The 19475-nt window shown below is 43.2% G+C and overlaps 1 protein-coding gene across 1 annotated transcript in view; it reads right to left on the bottom strand.

Moving 5' to 3' along the window:
* plxna4 (plexin A4) overlaps positions 1-19475 on the bottom strand; it is a 159109-nt gene that overhangs the window by 113293 nt on the left and 26341 nt on the right. The window contains exon 3 of the mRNA XM_054753811.1: positions 15922-16104. Within this exon, the coding sequence (XP_054609786.1) occupies positions 15922-16104 (183 nt within the window). The remainder of the gene's footprint in view (positions 1-15921; positions 16105-19475) is intronic.

Below are 19475 nucleotides of genomic sequence, written 5' to 3'. Positions count from 1 at the left end.
ATCAAAAGATGTGGGGGCCCACTTTGATATTTTTGGATATTTTTTTTTGTGGTTATTTTAATAGTTTTTATTTTTTTTGTAAACAAACCGTTTAACACAAGGGTGTCCAAAGTGCAGCCAGAAGCCATTTGCGGCCCGTGACTGTTTTGCACATTTTCAAAATATAATTTAACTGGAAACAATAAAAAAATCAACAGTAATTTTCCAAAAATAAAGTCAAAATATATATAAAAAAAGTTGAAATATAACAATAAAAGGTTGTAATTTTACGAGAATAATGTTGTAATATTATGAATAATATTTACTAGCATAAAGTTGAACTATTTTTGAAGTCGTAATATTGTGAGAAACAAACAAAACAACAAATAAAATTGCAATTTTGGGGAAATTAGGTTGCGGAAAAAGTTATAACATTACAAGAATAAAGTCAAAATATTATGGGAATAAAGTCATAATTATGAGACGAAAGTTGAACTACTGTAGTTGAATAACTTAAAAAAACAACAGCAGAAATGAAAAAGTAATTTAATTTTACAAGAGTAGTCAAACTATACCGAGAAAAAAGGTGCCAGTTTACGTGAATAAATTTGTAGTGTTTTGAGGAAAAACAATGTCATTTTAGTAGCATAGAGATGAAATATTAAAAAGAAAAATGAAGTTGGAAGATGAGACAACAACCAAAACAAAATAAAGTTGTAATTTTTGTAAAATTAGGCTGGGGAAAAAGTGCTAATATTGTGGGAATAAATCCAAACTATTATAGGAATAAAATCCTAACGTTACAAAAAGAACATTTTTAAAGATTATTTAAGAAGAAAGTTGAAATATTGGGAACATTTTTTAAAAACAACATCAAAAATGGGGGAAAAAGAGCAAAGACTAAAGCTCATATTAATAATACGCTTTTTCACCTTTATCACAAAGCTGGGATGCATTTTTTTATTGGAGTACACATAACTTCCTAGCATGACCTAGTTTGGACACCCCTGTTTGAACACGCTGACCCGTTACCATTTTCTAACAGGAAAAATAAATAAATGGAGGGCCAAAATGTCCCCTTTTATCTCTTGCACCAATGATAAGTAATTTTGCGCCTCATCCATAAATCAATTATGTATAATCCACTGAATTACAGGCCATTTAACAGTGTTTCAGTGTGCAGGCAAGCCATGTGTGCTTGATGGAAACATCTTATTTCATAGGCTTATTCCCGCAATAAATGACCTCGCATTGCTGCAAAAACAAAAGAAGCAATGGCGCAACAAGCATACTAAGCTCCAGATCTCGCCTGGCGTCCTCCTGCTCGTTTGTTCATTTTGCATCCCATCCCCTCCACCGACAAACACAAGCTACAGTGCTTCTACCCCAACTGTCATCACACTCATTATTCAAGCGCTGGTAGACACGTCGGTCCGATACGCTAATCACAAACCAGCAGCTCATTCGGCAGCTGCAAGCCGGCCCGCTGATCTCAAGCAAGGTATTAAAAAAAGAAATAAATAAGTCGCAGCCAGCGCTCGGAGAAGAAGGATGGCGCCCTATGAGCCTGTTGGGAGAGCGTTTTCCAATTAAAGAGCGTGACAAACCGATCAGTCAACACCAGGAAGCCTGGAAGACGGGAAAAACAAAACTCAGTGGAATCCCGTTTGACATGATGACGAGGCACAGGAGATGGAGGACTTCCATCTTGCAGTGCGTTGTCTTGTCTGCTAGAGGATCTTTGACTTTGCAGTCGGTCCTTAAAAACAGCACAGCGCGCCTGTGATTTAGAGGAACATAGACTAGCAGTAGGTCCTCAAAAACAGCAGCGCTCACCTATCATGATGAAGATATTTGACTAGCAGTAGGTCTTCAAAAATGGCAGAGCCATAAAAGATCTTTGACTAGCAGTAGGCCATCAAAAACAGCAGAGCTTTCTTATCATATAGACGATATTTGACTGGCAGTAGGTCCTCAAAAACAACAGAGCTCCTCTGTCAAATAAAGCATCTTTGACTAGCAGTAGATCCTCAAAAACAGAAAGGCTCTCCTACCATATAGAGTGTATTTGACCCGCATTATAGGTTCTCAAAAACAGCAGAGCTCTCCTGTCGTACAGAAGATATTTGACTTGCAGTACGTCCTCAAAAACAGCAGCGCTCTCTTACATATAGAAGATCCCTGACTAGCAGGAGATCCTGAAAAACAGCAGAGCATCCCTGTCATATAAAGCATCTTTGACTAGTGGTAGGTACTCAAAAACAGCAGAGCTCTCTTATCATATAGAGGATCTTTGACTAGCTGTGGATTCTCAACAACAGCAGAGTTCTGCCGTCATATGACAGCATTATGCATTATGTCCTTAAAAACAGCCCAGTGCTCCTGTTGTACAGACGATCTGTGTGGCAAGAAGGCGCGGCCACATCTCGCTCGGGCAAGGGCCAAGTGGGAAGGGGATAGTGGTTTGGCCGCTCTGCCAGTTGTCGTAGCGGGCAACGGAGACCAAACGCCACGAAATTTGGCGGATGGAAGGTCCGCAGTCACGTGCCCGCCTGGCTCCCTTCACAGCTTTGTTAGCCAAACACAGATGAAACAATGCAAATGTGCTCTTTTCCCCTGGTAGGTTTTAATAGCTTGCATATCGGAAGGCAAACTTGTTTTTTTTCTGAATGATGGCGCTTTAATGAAAGGGTAGGATTTGATTACATGTGGGAGCTAAAACTAGGCCTCCATCTCTGGAGAGGCGAGCATTAGTCGACAAGACGCTGTGTTGAGATTTAGTCAACAGTAAAAGAGAGGGAAAAAATGTGGAGGGGTGGGGGGGGGGTGCACATCAGAGTATCCTTGAAAGTCCAATTTCCCAGGGTGCCCATGTGTCAAGAATCAAGGACGTGGAAGAAGGGGGATTAGAAATGTCAGCGTTGCTCACTTTTGAGTGGATCAGGGCAGGGACGTTTGATAGGAAAAACACACAAATCACACCGTTTATATGACGTCTTCCTCTTTTTCTCCATTCGCTCCCTCACTTGCCAGCATCAGGACCACTTAAGAAAAAAAAAAAAACGATGCTTATGGCTGCATCAGCTTTGGAGGCGAGGAATGGTAATTGCAACACCACCGCCCTCGCAGCACGCAGCGTGTGTTTGCATGTGTTACTATGAGGGGATGTGCAAGGAAAGCAGTGCCCGGCCAAATAAAGCAAAACAAACACACAGAAAGAGGTGCTGCAGGCACACGCTACTACGCCTCTCCACCGTCTGCATGAATAAGGTCATCAATGCAAACAATTTGGTATATCGTGTAGAATTTGACCGACCTACGCTATGTAACAGCAAGCGCGTGTCGTATCGCCCTTACTGTCAGCGGGGAAGGAAGCCAAATGACCTAGTTGTGAGGCAGCTGCAGAAAGATAGAGCAAGGCAGGAAGACGGGAGCAGTGGAGGAAGGAAAAAAAAAGGTCAACGAGGGCACCGGGCGCACCCAAGAGACCCACAGCGAAGGATGAAGGAGGGGGCTCGGGGTTCTCACCTGCAGTGGTGTGTCCTCTACACAACCATGGAGCAGAAAACTTCCTCACCTTTCATCTTCCACTGACAAATATTTCCATTCCCGCATCATAAAAGGACGTTACTCTCCATTTAGCCCCCTCTCCCCCTCCGCAAAGTTCTTCTTCTTAACTTCAAGAGCGTAAATCAGCGCTCCGGGAGGCATTAATGGAAAATTACACGGCGGGCCCAGCAGGGTTACGGCCGGCCATCCATCCACCACCAGAAGAACACCCCGTGTGATTAGAAGCCAGACGTTCTATTGATTTTCCACCAACGGAGCACAAATTAACGGTATCCCGTGCAATTATTCGACGCTCCCACGCACGTCTAAACGCAGCGGAAATGAATAAACGGTCACATGTGGAGGCACCGTAAGTATCTGATATGGCATTTAACCAACAACAAGATGTCTGGACGCCTCTTGGCGCATGTTTGTAAACGTTGTCATGCAGATGCAAGCATGCAGAAAACACGCTAGTCAGTGTGAACGCGAGAGAAACTTACACAGAATTATCTTCACCGTTTGACAATTGGACAACAGGCCGTGGCTGAGGGCAGTTAATAGCGCGGCTAATTAACTGGCTGACTACACGCAGGGCCTTTCAAGTGGGCTCAACAGGCGAGATGGGGGCTAAAAAGTCCAACGAGCAGCTTTTTCAGAGTGTCCAAGATGGTGTGTCTCTAGACGCCGCGTGATTAGATAACCTTTTGGATATTAAGGCGATCATAGCGTAGAGTTGGCATCGGCTTAGAGGGGATGCTTCAGATGGAAAAAGGATAAATGATCAGAGAACATCTGGAGACGTTTAAGCAAAGCAGCTCATACATCGTATAGTACATAGCAGGGGTGTCCAAAGTGCGGCCCGGGCCTGTTACTGGCCCGTGGCACATTCCAAAAATATCATTTACGTTGCAAGAATAAAGTCAAAAATGAAAAGATCAAAGTTGTAATGTGATGAGAAAACGTCGTCATTTGACAAGAATAACATTGTAATATTATAACCTTATAATAACATTATTTTAGTGGCATAACGTTTAAAGATTAGAAAGAAAAAAGTTGAAATATTTGGAAAACTGCAGCAGAAATGGGAAAATGCCCAAAAATGTTTACAGCAACAAAGTCCAAATATGAAGACAAAAAGTTGTATTCTAACAAGAAAGAAATAAAGCCGTAATATTATGGGGGAAAATAATGTCATTTTAGTAGCATAGACTGGATATAGTCAAGAAAAATATGTGTTTTTTTAAGTTGTAATATTATGAGAAACAAACCAAACAAAATAAAGTTTTTGGAAAATGAGGTTGGGGAAAAAGTTATAATATTGTGGCAATCAAGTCAAAATATTACGAAAACATTATAAACATTATTTATGAAGAAAGTTGAAATATTTGGAAAAGAAACCCACCACAAATGTGGAAAAAAACCAAGCAAAAAGCGAAGTTGATAGGAACAGTATGCGTTTTCACTTACATGACAAAGCTGCCATGCAAATACAGTATAAAGAACTTCATGCGTTGCTTTACAAAACATCAAAGTGGCAAAGTTGCGTGCTTTCTTTTTTCCCAATGCGGCCCTCCCAGGAAAAAGGCAAAGGGATGTCAACACAATCGGGTTCCAGTAAATAGCTACTGCTAAACAAGCTGCACAGTGACTACTCTAACGTATTGTCCCTTGAGAGGACGTCATAAAACGGTTGCTGAAAAGTGAGAGCTGTACTCGCTTTTGTGAAAGCAAGAATACAAACTTGTGTTTTTTTATCTCCCGTGTTGAGCGAGTCCAATGACAATATTGTAAGACGATGGGCGTGATCAAAGTGAGGCCGCGTCAGTGACATTCCCAGACCTTGACACATCCTTTTCTTAACCCCCGAACCCGCAACGCGTGCGAGTCGACGCAGGTTCAAACTGTCGGGAAAAGGGATCAAAAGAAAAGGAGACATTTTGCCTCTGCGGCGTCTCGCTCTCTGTCTCTTTGCCTGTCGAGGCCCTTCAGCGTCCACGTGCGCCGCAATCAGGAATGGCCTCTTCAATGTCTGCCGGCGCAATTGGCCTCTGCTGCACACGGGTACTTGCCCTAATGGCTGTGAATGAACATCTTTTTCTTGTCTTCCATCAGGGTGTCTTCATGGAGGACCCATTACTCCTGGCCGCCACTTTCTTGTCTGGGTGAAATTTGTTTTTGTTTTTTTTGGGGGGGTGGGCGAGGAAACGGAGCTACAGAGGAGTCAGAGGAGAACTACCATGACTGCAGTTGGGTGCAGCAGGCATGCGCGTGTGCATCCTTGCGGCTTATCAATTATAAAAGAGCAGCGGAGAGCAGAGAAGGCATCTATAAATACGGACCACGTCAGGGCGTACTCACACTACTTCACACATAAAGTCCGGCACTTTTGGCTAGCGTGAGCGCTCTGATCCGTGCATATTCATCAGGGTAAGCTTACGAGACTTGAAGCAGCCATAGTGTGGAGGGTTCGGTATTCATGGGTTACTCTATTGTGCGCAGTCTGGATGTAGCGGGGCCGCCTCGACATAGCTGGCTCTTAAAACCTGGTTGAGTTCCCCTCGCCCCTGACTTAAAAGTTTTATGTTCAGCGGGTGACACTAACCCTTTAAGCGGAGAGTCAGGTGGGAGGTGCACATGCTGGATGGACAATGTGGCCTTGCACCCCCGAGGTAACCGGGGTTCAAGCTCCTTGCAATTACGCAATGATAATCAACACTTAAATAGAAAGACTAACTCAAAAGTCAAAATCCACAGCACGCACGCTCAACCACGACTTGGCGTCCAAGTAAGGCCGACGGTGCAACATATGCATGCTTTGCATCCACTGAGTCAGACACATCTGTGCCAGCCTGCTAATTGCATATCTAAGACGTAGAGACAAGCTCCTTCACACTTTCCCAATCACAAGTTGGAATTTTCCACGGCGTAAAATCACGCCTGGTCGGCGAACATCGCGCTAAATGTGTCTCACTGCAGCGCCAAATGGAAAACTTCAGCATCACGTGGTTCTGGAAGACGTGTCCCATCGCTCCCCGGGCGGCTCCTCGCTCCCGACACGCATTCCCACTCCACGTCTTGGAGTATTAAGACATCTGCAACATCCCTCCTCTCCATTCGTCTTTTGCTGGAGCAAAGATGGCCACGATGGTAATATATGTACCACAGCGCTAATGGCTTGTATACATTCCAACCTATGTCCATGCTAGCTGCCTGTTACCATGGCAACGCACCACAGAGCATGCTTTAGAAAACTGGGGAGCACTGCCGAGGAATACTTAACAGTGCGGGAGGGAGGGAACATTAACATTCTGAATGCAGCACTTTGGAGTGGACCGCTCGGACTAGAATCATGCGTGCATGTTTGCCTGGACGTGCACGGTGTTTCGATAACCAGGGCGTCCATCGGGTTTCAGAGCGCAATGCCGACACGTCCGCCAGCATATTTCATCATTAGCTCTAAGCAGTTAATCCTCTGCTCCACTGACCGCGCCCACCGGCTTGGCACATTAAAATAATCTGCATCTAGAGGCCAACCCCACCGCCCCCCCATCACACACACACTAACAGAGCCACAACCTACCTACAGGACATATAGGGGGGCAATAAACATCCGAGTCTGGTTATTGACTCTATAGGTGAAGCGTGGTTGCATTGTAATGGACTCAGTTCAGGGAAAAAGGAAAATAATTCAAATCAATAAGGTTATTAATCATGTAGATCAACAAAAAATCTCTGTATTTTTTTTGTACGGAAAGCTGGTTTCAAGCTAATTTTGTAGTATTTCATGCAAAAATGAACTCTTTATTTGGGTCAATTAAAATTATTATTATCATTATTATTATTATTATTATTATTATTATTATTATTATTATTATTATTATTATTATTATTATTATTGTTATTATTATTATTATTATTATTGTTATTATTATTTTTATTGCAGAGCCACTCTTCATTAAAATTATTACTGGGGCTGTCAAATGGTGAAAATGTGTAATCAGATTAATCACACTTTTCCAATTAATTAATCATGATTAATCACCATTGGTAACCTGGTGTGAAATATGCCCATTGTTCCCGTCTGTTGTAAAAAGAAGGATAAATGACAAGACAGTACGTATACAGTATACAGTACGTATATATTGGTATGTATTAACCGCTACAAATGAACTGGAAATTCCAAAATCAAGCGAAAAGATACCACACATGTCTGAAATATATTTACCTACAGTCTAAAAAGTATAACATAATTAATGCAACAAAACACAGTTAATGAGTTATTTTTGACAGCCCCGATTATTACTAATACTACTATTATTATTTGTTATGTATTATTTATTACTACCTCTACTTCTACTCCTAAGAAAATGTGTACCTTATATGTTGATACTATTGCTGCTACTGCTGCTAATAGTAACACATTCTTTCGTTTAATACACATACAACTGGATACATATTTGAACTCTCATATTTAAAAAACATATTGTACAGGTTAATTAATATCATTTTGATGTATTTTGTAACCTTTTTCACAATCTTCTAAACACGTTCATAGTGCTCCATTATTCTTTCCACGGTAATATGGGGCCTTTCATTTTGTACAATAATAATAAATACAATAAGATTCTAGATGAGATATTTCATTTCTATCTGTGCCTTGAGTGTACACCAAAGGAGCACGATACAATATGTCAAAATACGTCCAAAAAGGCAATATCTTTGACAAGCTGTCCACTTCAGGCATAATGATGACGTAATAGGGAAGCCAGTGAGTGGAACAATGACAGACGTGGCAGATGAATGTTTGTGATGCTGGGGATCAGCTGGAGCACATTAGGAAGAAGAGCAAAATTGACAGCATGTTGAAGGCTAACTTTGACCTTTCTCCTCCACAAAAGCAACAAACATTAAGCAACCACTGTCGGAATTGACCCGTTCTGCTGATGTCATCACCTCGTATGACACTCCAAAAGACAAACTGTACTGTACATCATGCATGCTCTCCTTGCCTCCTTGTCTGTGTGATTGTTCCACACTGGATGCGAGTGTGTGTGTGTGTGTGTGTGTGTGTGTGTGAGTGAGTCAGGTTCAAGGTTAGCAGCATTAGCACCTCTGCAGGAGGCCCTCCATCTCATCTCCGCCGGCTTCCATCCATGCTAATGTGTAGATTGACCACATGACCAGAAACTAAAGGAGGATTTCCTCTTGACCTCTCATGGTCTCATGGTGCACTGATGTGTAAGAAGTCTTGGAGCGAAGTCCAAACAGATGCCAGATGGTTCATTCACTTCCAGCTGCAGGAGGTGGCATCAAAAGACCTCAAGAAGGTCTAAAGGGCTTCACTGTTTTACCAAAAGCAAATAAGACTGCTTTAGGTAAATAATAAATAGTGAAGTAAGACGTTATGACAAAGTGTCTCCGCATACTGAGTCATTGCTGCAATGACGTGTTTGTGCGTGAACATGTCAACAAAGTCAACAATGGAATGATATTTCCACATCCGATCGATACCACCTTGGCAAAGTGAGGCTGCGTCTTAGCCCCTTTATTTATTAGCGCTACTCTGCTGTAAAGCATTCTTTTTATTTGTTTTTTTAGGCTGACTGATTAATGACTGACTGAAAAGGCCATTAACGCCACCACCAGACAAACATGAGACGTATTCGTATTAGTCACGCAATCAGGGAAAGAGGGGGATGGAAGCTCGCTCTTCAGGGGGCCACATTGGTCTGAAATGAATGTATGCCAGGGGCCGGGCTATACAACCTTCCACTAAAGTACACTCCTGGGCAAAATGTTCAACCCAGTTCATTGTTAAAAAAGAATTGACACTGTTTGCACTGTTGGATCTAAGTAGAGCTTAAAAATGCAAAAAGAAGAAATGGGAGTAAGACGGACAAAATTATCATTTTTGAGTAAGCAATTCATTGCAAGCAAGCATTAAAGTGAAGGCGGCAGTTCATCAGCTCATGAAAAGTTTAAGACCACAGCCTTTAAATGCCAAAATATTGTCTATTCAATGTCATTTTCTGTCTCTTGGTGGCGTTCTGTCTTTGAAAAAGGCCTCTCACAGGCCACCATTGCTGCTGAGGTTGGACTTCAAACATCCTGAGGGTTATGGAACAAAAAACAACAAACAACAAGTTCTGCACCCCAAAAAATGTCACTTGCCCTGAGCCGGAGGATCCCATTGACTGTCTGTCAAGACGCGGGACCGTCCTGGACCCAAAGGAAGGTTGTTACTGGCGCGAGTGCGGTCCAATAACCATCAGACGGCGTCTGAGAGTTTTTAAAAAGTTTTAAGAAGAACAAACGCCTCTCCTTCAACGCCACAAAATTGCCCGTTTGCACGAGAGCAACCAACATGGGACATCGAAACGTGGAAGAAAGTTTTATCCTCTGCTGAGAAAAAAATGGAACCTTGACGGTCCTGATGGCTGCCAACGTTACTGGCATGACAAGGAGATCCCACACAGCACAGGGGAGGGGGCGCCATCATGATCCTTCAATAGAACAATGGCGCTGCAGGTTGTACAGGGGCGTCAAACGGCAACTGGCTATGTGATGTTGAAGGGGGCATCCCTCATGACCGAAGGCCCTCGTCTGGGTGGTCATGACTGGCCTTTTCATCAGGACAATGCAGCACTTCACAATGCCCGCCTGACAAAGGACATCTTCCAGAGGAGTAGCATCACTCTTTTGGACCATCCTGCGTGTTCCCCTCATCTCAATCCAACTGAGAGCATTTGGGGATGGAGGGCAAAGGAAAATTACAAAAATGGGCATCAGTTCCAGACAGTGGATGCCCTCCGTGAAGCCATCTTCACCACCTGGACCAACAGTTGTTAACTTGAATAATGATTTGGAGTGCATGAGAAAGTACAAGCACAAGCTCAGCCAGCATGAATACCGCTGATGAGCTCATTGGATGCTAAAATGAATTTGACTTTCATTTTAAATCGTCAATGGGAGCATTTAGGGTGGACTTGCGGCTCGGTGTGATGTCGTCCGTGGGCCCGAGTTGGCCCGAGGGCCGCCAGTTAAACGGTGCTGCTGGCACGGAAAGGCACGTAGTGCGTTGAATGCTAAATAATTCTACTATTATGTAATTAAGCCCTATTGAAGTCCATATAAATTATGCTAATGTTTGGTTTAAAAGCCAACATGTTGGAGGCCAAACTAAACATCATCGGAACCGCCGTCGAATTGAAACATTTCACCAGCAAACTAAATTTAATTCACCCCAATGCTTCCCGCCCCTCATAAATTCACTATGTTATAAAAGTGACCCACCCCCCCAACCCCCCACCTCAAGCCACTCCGCACTATTTTACCGTAATGCTCATTTTTATTCCAAGGGATGTGTCGCTCCCAGGACTATAAATAACAGTTAAAAGCAACAAAAAGGGAGCCAGCGAAGGCTGGACGGAGCAAGTTGAGGTGGGGGAGTGTATATAAATCAACATCCATTAGTCTGCTGGGGGGGCTTATAAAGCAAGGAGGTGGACTGAAGCCTCGGGCCTTTTATTGTTGTGCTGTTGTCTTTTATTGCCTGTGATGTCATCTAATGGTATACACTTTAACGGCTGGGGCGGAGACCGGGATGCATATGGGAGGGGAGTATTGGCTTGTAATGGGGCTGTGTGTGCGTGTGTGTGTGTGCGTGTGTGTGTGTGTGCGTGTGTGTGTGTGTGCGTGTGTGCGTGCGTGCGTGTGATGGCAGGATATTGATCACCTTCTGTCAAGGATGTCTGCCATATGCGTACAGTCTGACGCTCCCTTGGAGAACAATGGCAGCATCAGCTGCTTTCACATAAAAGCGGCAAAACTGTGACAGAAAACAACATTTTGAACGTAAGAATGTTTTATGGCGCAAAGGATGTTTGGCTCGTGTTTCTGCAGTGGATCCTTAAAAACAGCAAAGTGCTCCGGTCACACCAGACCATTTTTTCAGTAGATCTTTAAGCCCAGCAGGGTGCTCCCGTCACAGAGAGGATCTTTGACTCGTGTTTTTGCAGTAGATCCTTAAAAACAGCAATACACTCAGGTCACAGAGGATGTTTGACTTACATTTTTGCAGTAGATCCTTAAAAACAGCGGGAAGCTCCTGTCATATAGACAATCTTTAACTATCATTTTTGTAGATTCTTAAAAACAGCAAAGTGCTCTGGTCACAGAGGATGTTTGACTTGCACTTTTACGGAAGATCCTCAAAAACGGCAAAGTGCACTGGTCATAGAGATGTCTGACTCACATTTTTTGTGTTAGATCCTCAAAAACAGCAAAGGCCTCTGGTTGCAGAAGTTGTTTGACTTCCATTTTTGTGGTAGAGCCTCAAAAATGTCAAAGTGCGCCGGTCACAATGGGGATCTTTGACTTGCACTTTTGCAGTACATTCACAAAAACAGCAAAACACTCTGGTCACAGAGGATGTTTGACTTACATTTTTGCAGTAGATGCTTAAAAACAGCAGAAAGTCATATAGAGAATCTTTAACTATCATTTTTGTAGATTCATAAAAACAGCAAAGTGCTCTGGTCACAAAGGATGTTTGACTTGCACTTTTATGGTAGAACCTCAAAAACAGCAAAGCGCTCTGGTCACATTGAGGATCTTTGACTAGCATTTTTTCAGTAGATCTTTAAGCCCAGCCGGGTGCTCCTGTCACCGAGAGGATCTTTGACTAGCACTTTTGCAGTAGATCATTAAAAATAGCGGAAAACTCCTGACATACAGAGGATCTTTAACTATCATTTTTGTAGATTCTTAAAAACAGCAAAGTGCTCTGGTTGCCGAAGATGTTTGACTTGCATATTTGTGGTAGAGCCTCAAAAATGGCAAAGCGCTCCGGTCACATCGAGGATCTTTGACTTACGTTTTTGCAGTAAATCCGTAAAAACAGCGGGAAGCTCCTGTCTAATACAGAATCTTTAACTATCATTTTCATTGATTTTTAAAAACAGCAAAGCGCTCTGGTCACAGAGGATGTGTGACTTGCACTTTGCATGGTAGATCCTCAAAAATGGCAAAGCACACTAATCCCATTGAGGATCTTTGACTAGCGTTTTTTTGTAGTACATGCTTAACAACAGCAAACAGCTCAGGTCACGGGGTAAGTTTGACTTACAGTTTTGAAGTACATCCTCAAAAACAGCAAAGTGCTACACTCACACAGCATGTTTGACTTGCATTTTTGCAGTAGACACAAAAAACAGCAGGGAGCTCCTGCCACATAGAGAATTTTTGACTTGTGTTTTTGCAGTGCCTCCTTAAAAACAGCAAAGCGCTCCAGCCACATAGAGAATGTTTGACTTGCGTTCTCGAAGTAGATCGTCACAAAACTGAGGGGAGCCCGCTGTCATTTCGAGAATCTTTGACTAGCATTTGTGCAGCAGATCCTGAAACACAGCAGGGTGCTCCTGTCATATCAAGAATCTTTGACTAGCCTTTCTTTGACTCGTGTTCTTAAAAGCGGCAAAGACATATTTCATGATGTTTTGAAACCTTGATTGTATCCTTATTTGTTGACTTTAGAGAGAATTCCCCAAAGGAAAAGTAGCAAGAGGAAGTTGCCAGTCGGTCTCAGTAAGTACATTTGTGTATTTCCATGCAAGCACTTGGTTGTGGCCAACGCCATCATGACATCGAGCAGCCACGTTTGCTCCTGGCGTCCTTAAGCACAGACAATATTGAGAAGTGGCGGCGCTTTTATTACTGGCAGACACTAAATTTCCTGCTCATTATCATACATGAGCAGCAGGTATAAAATATGATTACATAGCCGCTCTGCTGCGCCACGGTTATTGCCTCGCGACGCCTTCACCACTCTGCTCCTGAGTGCAATAAAGGCGGCAAAACAAACACAGGAAGGGGCCAGTCATCAAGCATAACAAACAATGTCAAAATCACTCTTTGCCTGCGTCTGTGTGTGTGTGTGTGTGTCGGCCATATTTCTCTCCTCCTCGTCTTCATCTGGCATCCTCACTTGAAGACACGTCAGGAATAAACTCTATGTCCTCCAGCTCAACTCTTCCTCGGCTTCCCTCCTCCTGTCACGCCTTTTTTCCCCGAGACCTGCGAGGCCAGGAATTAGTCTCAGCTGCGGCCTTACAACACCAGCGCAAAAGAGGCGAAAAGCTAGCGCGGCCCGTCCATCACACGCAGCAGCGCAGCATCATCCCATTAGCCCAGAGGAGAGGGCATGCGGGGGGCGCCTGAGGTGCAAGCCGCAACACGCTGAAACCTGGCTTATCCATGACGTTTAACCGCAGCCTTGTGGGGGAAATCAGGAGAGCTGAGAGCGCAGATGCGACGTGTTCAAAAACTACTGAGCTGTGCTTTGTTGGATATTCAAATGGACGCCCGCGGGCCAAATCTGGCACGTAAATGACATCACACAACTCGCTTTCACTGGCATTTTTGCAGTAGAGTCTTAAAAACAGCAAAATGCTCCGGTCGCATTTGAGGGTCTATGATTAGCGTTTTTGCAGTACATACTCAAAAACAGCAGTAACAAGTTCCCATCACATATCGAGGACCTTTGACTAACATTTTTGGCAATCGATCTTTAAAACAGCGCTTAGGTCACATTTTATTAGGATTTTTGACTGGCATTTTTGCAGTAGGTCCTCAAAAACAGCACAGAGTTCCCATCACATAGAGGATCTGTGACTACGTTTTTGCAGTAGATCCTTAAAAACAACAAAGCGCTCAGGTTACATATGGGCATCTTTGACTAGCATTTTTGTAGTCAATCCTCAAAAACAGCAGGGAGTTCCCGCCACAAAAAGAGGATCTGTGACTAGTGTTTTTGCAGTCGATCCTTAAAAACAACAATGCGCACAAGTCGCATATGGGCATCTTTGACTAGCATTTTTGCAGTAGGTCCTCAAAAACAGCAGGGAGTTCCTGTCACAAAAAGAGGCTCTTTGATGGTTGTTTTTTTTTTTTTAGAATATTTTTAAAACCAGCAAAGCGTACCAGTCAGTGGTCTTGTATGGGCATCTTTGACTAGCATTTTTGTAGTTGATCCTCAAAAACAGCAGGGAATTCCCATCACACATGGAGAACTTTGACGAGCTTTAAAAACAGCAAAGCACAGCAGTCGCATATGGGCATCTTTGACTAGCAGTTTTATGGTACATCCTCAAAAACAGCTCCCATCACAAAAGGAGGATCTTTGGCTGTTGTTTTGAGAATATCCTCACAAACAACAAAGCGTACCAGGCAAAGCGCTGTATGGGCATCTTTATGGGCATCTTTGACTATGATTGACACATGTGGCAGGGTGTTGTTGTGATGTAATAAATGACACGGTGGCTATTGGTGGCTAATATGCACATGAGGCATTCATCCAGTGTAGCTTGTCAGAGTCCTTCCCTGCTATGTGGAAACCTTTCACGTTGCCCTTAACCCGTTTATAGATCATTTTCATTTTGGTTTAAGTACAGTAATCCCTCGTTTATTGCGGTTCCCAACCCGATCGTGGTAAGTGAACTTTCACAAAGTAGGATTCCTTATTTATAAATGGTATATATTCTGAGTTAGAGCATAGAATATTTGGTTACAACCTGCTAAATACAGATATGATCATTATTAGAGCCCTCTAGACATGAAATAACACCCCTATAGTATAGTATAGTAGACATAAGACTTGTGTTTATGTCAAAAATAGCAAGGAGTTCTCGTCACATATCGAGGATCTTTGACTAGCGTTTTTTGCCGTGGGTCCTTAAAAACAGCAAAGCGGTCATTTTCACGTGGATATGGTCTTAACATAGCTGGATTAACTTATGACTTTACTACCTTATCAGCAACTATGTTAGCCAATTGGTGAAGTCGTGCTAATGCTGATGCTAAGGCTAGCGCTAATGCTGATGCTAAGGCCTGGTCCCTAGCAGAGTGAAAATGTGGAGCATACAATCTAGCATAAAAAGTCATGCAGTTACTTACATAAAAAACACTATTGGGTAAATTTGCCTGAGGAAACAGATAAGAGTCCAATCAGTTCTGCAACATGCTGATGCGTGCTGTCTAGTAAGTTCTGCAACATGCTGACGTGTGCACCAATCGGCACCCCCGGGGGGGGACGGGATTTAAGTCCAAAGTGAAGAAAAGTCTTGATGCAGGGATGTACAGTGGGTGTGTGTAACGGACGTAGAGGATGTAGAGAGAAACCAGACACTGTAAGTTTGACTGCGGGAATAAAATCCCCCCCTTGGGGACTCTCTTCATCACACCCCCGCTTCCTCAAAACACTCCAATTCTCTCCACGCTTCTTTCCAGCACCTCTTCCTGCAGCAAATACAGCCGACTCAGCTAGCTGGCCTGAAAGTCAATCTGCCTTTACTACGACTAGCTCTCCTTACGCAGCACTCCGCCTCAGCTTACCTTCTTCACGCGTCCGCTCTTGGTGCCCACGAAGACCAGCGAGTGGTTCTTGTAGACGTAGGCCACCACCGAGGTCATTTTGTCGTTGGCGTCCGAGAAGAGGGGCCTGCCGCGCACCATCTCCGAGACGCCCAGCGGCGCGTTCATGTCCAGGCCGCAGAAGTCGTCGTCGATGGTCAGGAGCTGCATTACAAGAAGAAGAAAATGATTTATTCCCTTGTGAAGACACCCCAGATTTACTGCAGGGTGAAGGACGCGCAGGCCTCTGAGCTATCTATTAGACTAAAAGACTAAAAGAGGCTCGTGATCAAGCTGCATCGCCTGCAAATGTTTGCAGCTGTGGAAATTGCATTTTGGTGCAATCACACATTCAAAGTTGTTTTATGCAAACAGTATGGAAGCGAGACAAGTGTGCCGCAGCGTGACCAGATGACGGTGGAAGAGGTTGGCGCTCTGCCGCAGCGCCACTAGGCACCAATCCCACAACAAAAATGGAGAAATGATGCAAAGTGAGGGAGGGGAAGTACGCTAATCCCTCCTTTATTGCGGTTTATTGGTTCCAGACCCGACCGAAGTAGGATTCCATATTAATAAACAGAATAGTTTCGTAGTTAGAGCATAGAACACCTGAGCTTCTGAGTTTATGAGCTTCTAGGTGCCATTTCAACCATGAATAGAGCCCTCTAGACATGAAATAACACCCCTATAGTCACCTTTACATTCACATTGCCCGATATAGGAGATATAATCAGAGAAAATAAGCCATTTAAGACAAAAATAAAAGGTGTCACGGGCCTATCAGTGGGCCTATCGTGGAAACACCAATGAAGGAGGGTGCCCCCCTGACAACCCTAATGAAGTTTGAAGGCGAGACGGAATTTAATAGTGTCTCTCACATTCTTTAGCAAAGTGCTGGCACGTGCAACTTTCTTTGGCCCCGTGGCAGGTTATTTGGCAGTCACGATTATAAAAATACACGGAGAGTGAGTCCGCAACGCGCAGGCCGCTTTGCTTGGGCACTCGATTTTGCGGAGCTCCACTGTACAACTTCAAACGGGCACATTTTTTAAGGACAATTTTTGACAACATTTTGGCGTACGATTCGTACGATTTATACGGTCATTTATTTAGCTAAAGCACAGCGAGGTCAGCGCGTTAACTGGAAGCAGCCGATAACTGCAGACTCCACGCGTAGCAGGTTTTAACTTTAATAATGATTTAGAGTGCATGAGAAAGTGGCAAGGAAACCGTGGCTCTTACTGACACGTGGTCATTTATTACCGAGTATGTGACGCAACCCGGCAGCAACAGAACCACTGTTGCAATACCGGTAACGACCACACAGTACCGAACAGTGGAACGTGAGCGAGTATGACACCAACAGCAGCCACTTTAAAGCGCATGCAGAGTTATATAAAGCTCCTGCATGTTACTAAAACAACTCCTTAGAGACCCCCGGGGGTTATTTGCTTACCTGGAGACTACAGGAGACGAGGTGGTGAGTCGTGTTCCTTGCTGTCCAACAATATCCAACCCGTCTTGGCAGTGGCGTAGAATGACTCAATGCTTTGTTGGTGGACAACGCTAATTCATGCCAAACTAAAAGTGCGTCGATTTGCTACGGACGGTGAGGTGCGATGCTCTCGGCTTAAGTGGGCTTTGTTGTCTTTCCCGAGAGGCCATCAAGGCGTAAGATATATTGGCCCCGCTTTCATTAGATAAATGGAACGTGGCTTATCTCGGACACCGTGAGCTTCAGGCTTCGCTGCGGACTTAAGAGGTATGAATGATCGATGACGATTAGCCGGAGCGAGGATGATGTCACGGGGGTCCAAGGCAAAAGGGGAGCGAGGACAACAAAGGATAGGTAGCGCAAACAGTTAGCGAGTCGGGGTGTGACGGTACGCCATCATGGTGCTTTGGTACGTATCTCGTTGGGTTCATTTTGGGTACAGTTGGAACAAAAACTGTAAAAACACAAGCAGGTACCCGTAATTGTCCAATAAATACAAGTCTCAAAAACTAAAAAAGACTAAATAATATTTAATAGTCTCAATTTTCTAGTTGAAGAGTTAAATGTTTCTTTATAGGAAACAGTTTAAACAGTCTGAACGATTATTTAATTTTTAGGAAATTGAAGGGTTTTTGTGTTTGCAAGTTTTACTTTACCCTCTTTGTAGAAGACGCTTTTCAAACTCTGGCTTCCGCTTGGCAGCAAAGTATTATGAGGAGAAGTTCTGTCATTTTAGAAGCAAAAGAAGAAGTTCAAATGTTCAAATTAAATATGTTATTTTAAAAAATCTTTGGAAAAATTTGAAAAATCCCCACTAATTTTACAAGAACAGTCCAAATATTAACAGAAAATCCAATCTCATCAGAAAAATTTGAAAAGTTGTAATTTTACAAGAATATCACGGCAAATAATGATTTTAGTAGCAAGTTTACAAATTAGAAAGAAGAAAGTTGAAATAGTTGAGGGGAAAAAACTCCACAGAAATGGAAAAACAGCTGCAATTTTACAAAAAAAAACATTCCAAATATTTTTAAAAAGTCATACTGTATACTAACAAGAAATCAAGTTTATTTTACGAGAATAAACCCGTTATAATATTATAATATTGTGAAGAAAAAGGTCATTTTAGTCATATTGTATACTTTGTATAGTATAGTTAAGTAGGGTTGACAAATCAAAGAAAAATATGCTCTTTTTAAGTTTATTATGTAATAATAGCAGAAATATGAGAAACAAAACAAAGTTTTTGAAAATTAGATTGGGAATAAAGTTAGCGTTATGGGATTAAAGTCATAATAATATGAAGAGAAGAAAATTCACAAAGATTATTTATGAAGAAAGTTGAAATATTTGGAAAATGTAAAAATAAAACAGCAAAAATGGGGAAAAAAAGAGCAAAGACCAAAGTTGACACTAAAAATGTGTTTTTAGTGTACGACAAAGCTGGGATCAAACATCCAGAAGTTCTTAGTTCAAGTGTTGCTTTCCAAAACACCAAAGTGGCAAAGTTGCATGCTTCCATTTGTCACGACGAGACCCTCAGTGAAAGAAGTATGGACACCCCTGGTGTACTGCTACGCCTCTGTACCAAAGCAAACGTCCCATTTGGAATCCACGTTTGTATGCACAGTGTTTCACACGCTGCTGGCTAGCATTTATGACAATTCAAAGGCCAACTTCATGCTCCTGCAATTAAACGCTTCGTCAAACGACAACAAAAACATTCCGGTCAAGAGCGATGACTGCAAAAGTGGTGTTGATGATCCCCCAAAAATCACTTGACATTATCTGTGTGTGCTGGAGTGTGCGTAAATGTGTGTTTTCATCGCTTCCGCAGACCCCTGCCGCGCCGTATTACTTTCTGCCGCTTGCCAATCACATCTGCCATCTCCTCCAGTGTGTTGCAATCTGGTGAAATACACTTTCTGTCTGTCAGCCCTTTCAGCGAGCGCGACACGTTTTCATTACCGAGCCGCCGCAGCATGACACGCGTACCCGCGGCGGGCGCAGACGTCCCGCTTCGGAATAGCAAATAATACCA

This window comes from Dunckerocampus dactyliophorus, chromosome 15 (assembly GCF_027744805.1).
Source record: "Dunckerocampus dactyliophorus isolate RoL2022-P2 chromosome 15, RoL_Ddac_1.1, whole genome shotgun sequence".
NCBI lineage: Eukaryota > Metazoa > Chordata > Actinopteri > Syngnathiformes > Syngnathidae > Dunckerocampus > Dunckerocampus dactyliophorus.
Note: the sequence above shows the minus strand (reverse complement) of the source record. Positions and strands in the feature narration are given on the sequence as shown.